Genomic DNA, 2496 nt, shown 5'->3' on the forward strand with positions numbered 1-2496 from the left:
TGTATGTATTTATTCATATATAATATATAAATTATATGTAATATATTTATATACTATGTAATTGTTATTATATAATATACATATGCATTATGATATATGTGTATAGAGTATAATGTCATAAAACCTGATATTGTTTGTCTGGTTATTTAAAACTGTATTATAGAGTCAAAAAGAAAGTCCCTAATCTCAGGTTTTACTTGATGATTTACTCTCTTTTATAGTAGTGCTTCAGTTAAAGCCACATTTTCCCAGCAATATCAGCAAGGAAGAGAATTCTTTATTATATCTCAGTATTAGGGTAAAATCTATCCAACAAGTTAATTTATTTTGGTTCCTTGGAAATATAGTCTATCACTTCCATTTGGAGCTTGCTTGATGGTAAATGAAAAGCAAGAGATGCCAGCATCATTGAATATTTGGTTTCACGGATATTTTCTGAAATTGAACTTTTTTTCATAGATACATGGAAATAAAATGAAAATAAAAAGCAGTAATTTATGATAGTTATCACATTCAAAAGATTATTTTTATTTCTGTTATTGGTCATCTTTATTGTGTTTAACAGTAGTGCCATTAAATGAAGTGAGACATCAGAAGTTTTCAAAATGCTAAAATAGCTTAATTGACAATGTTATCAATTTCCTGGATTTTCTAATGATATAAACAGGAAGTTACAGAATATATATAAAGGGAAACTCAGAGCTATGCTATCCAGCTTCATTACAACTTGTTCCTCATCCTTTTCAAAGGTAAGGATTTTATAGCCAGTGGTTTTGCTGAAACTCAATTTTCCATTAGAATCAAAATATACTAAAGTTAATCTGAAGGCAATATTTCTGAGAGGTTGTAAACAGGTTGAATCATCATATGGCTGACAGAAAGTATTTTGTTTGAAAATTATATAATGGCTGGTGAAGATGACATGTAAAGGAAAGCCAAAGTTGTAACCTGACCACTTCCAGGAGTACTTCCCATCCTTGACAATCCTTTTGCCACATCTCATGCTATATTCTTCAAGTTCTGTTTCATTGATGTCTCTAGGCCCAATTTCCTTGTACTGTTGTGCTCTAAGAAAGGTAAACCATTGTCGTTTATAAATAGATGATAACCATTCGGAAGGTATTAAAGTATCTTGTTCAATAACTCTCGTGGAGGCCAGGTCACAGATGATATGCTGAAACCTCAAATTTTTAAACACTGATTGAAATACTATGCCTTCTTTAGTTTCAAGAAAGGCAATGTTACCAACACGTTCCCTGTTTCTGGAAAACCAGTTGTTTGCATTAGCTAACAGTTGTTTCATTGATCCTTTCCAAGCTGGATTAAGACGAAGGAACATCCACTCTTTAAGTGTGGTGTATACATCCATTTCCTTTTGCATTACTAATAAATTAGAAGATGAAATGAGCAGATTCATAAGCTCTATATTCAGTTCTTTGTACAGTTCAACACTTGGATGAGTCATCAAATTGTGGAGAAGCCATTCAAAACACCCTTTCTTTACAGAATCTAACCCATAGGCCTCTGCTGCAACATAATAGCTACATACAGTTTTCACATTAATTGTTTCCTTCATGGTTTTATCACACTGCTGAATTACCTTCTTTACTTGAAGCAGGCACGCAGTTGCCAAAACCCCTGGAACTTGAAACGGCTCCATTAAGATGCATTCACCCCTGTACAATGAACCTAGTACAAAGTGCAGGGATTCTGCATCTATATTCTGGTCAGCAATCTCCAGATCAATAATACCTTCATGAGATTCTTTCGAAGAACTTCTAAACATCGTAGCAAAGTAGTCCAACTGACATAAAAACATTTTGTGTAAACACCATACTTTCCCCAGAGCACGGATTTTAATGTCACTGGTTTCCCCATTCAAAAATAAAGTTTGGTAAGCATACTCTGATGTGATCTTAACTTTTTTACCTTGGCTTGTTCTGATGACTTGTTGTAGATCCTCTTTGTTGTCTAGAAAACTGTGGTTATTCTCAGATTCTGGGCCCAAACAGGGTCCACTGCTCTGTTTGCGTTTATGGCTGCCAGTCACATAACTGGGGCCTGCCTGGACTTCTGGCTGCTGCGGATCAGCTGTGTCTGATTCCCAGGATCGCAGGATCCGACTGTTCAAGGGCCCCATAGACGAAGGCTCTCAAAGCCCCTAAAAAGACTGCTGTAGAGACTTCCCTGCCATGGCATTGCTGGGGCCTGCCGCTTTTGCCTAGATCCTAGTCTCACTAGGACGGTTTAACAGAGTCTTCAAACGTCACAGAGGAGGCCTTGCATTCTTCACTCTCTGCCTCAGCCCCTCCCTCCCTGTGGCCCAGCCCCCTGCCTCCAGTCCTCCATTGAGCCTGGTCGCTTGCCAGCAACCCAGCCTCCAGGTTTTCCTTGAGAATACTTTTCTGCATTGGAAACAACTGTGTCAAAGGCTTTTTGATCAGTGTTAAAGATTGTACACATTCACACTGGCAGTACTGAATATAATCATCTACC

At 37.3% G+C, this 2496-nt stretch overlaps 1 protein-coding gene across 1 annotated transcript; it reads right to left on the reverse strand.

Annotated features, from left to right (window-relative positions):
* Positions 1-504: 504 nt before the first annotated feature.
* Positions 505-2198, reverse strand: LOC102526423 (germ cell-less protein-like 2). Its single transcript, XM_006218841.2, has one exon. It carries the CDS (start codon positions 2138-2140, stop codon positions 635-637), a length of 1506 nt encoding a protein of 501 aa, XP_006218903.1. The 5' UTR covers positions 2141-2198; the 3' UTR covers positions 505-634.
* Positions 2199-2496: the final 298 nt, after the last annotated feature.

Source organism: Vicugna pacos, chromosome X (genome assembly GCF_048564905.1).
Source record: "Vicugna pacos chromosome X, VicPac4, whole genome shotgun sequence".
Classification (NCBI taxonomy): Eukaryota; Metazoa; Chordata; class Mammalia; order Artiodactyla; family Camelidae; genus Vicugna; species Vicugna pacos.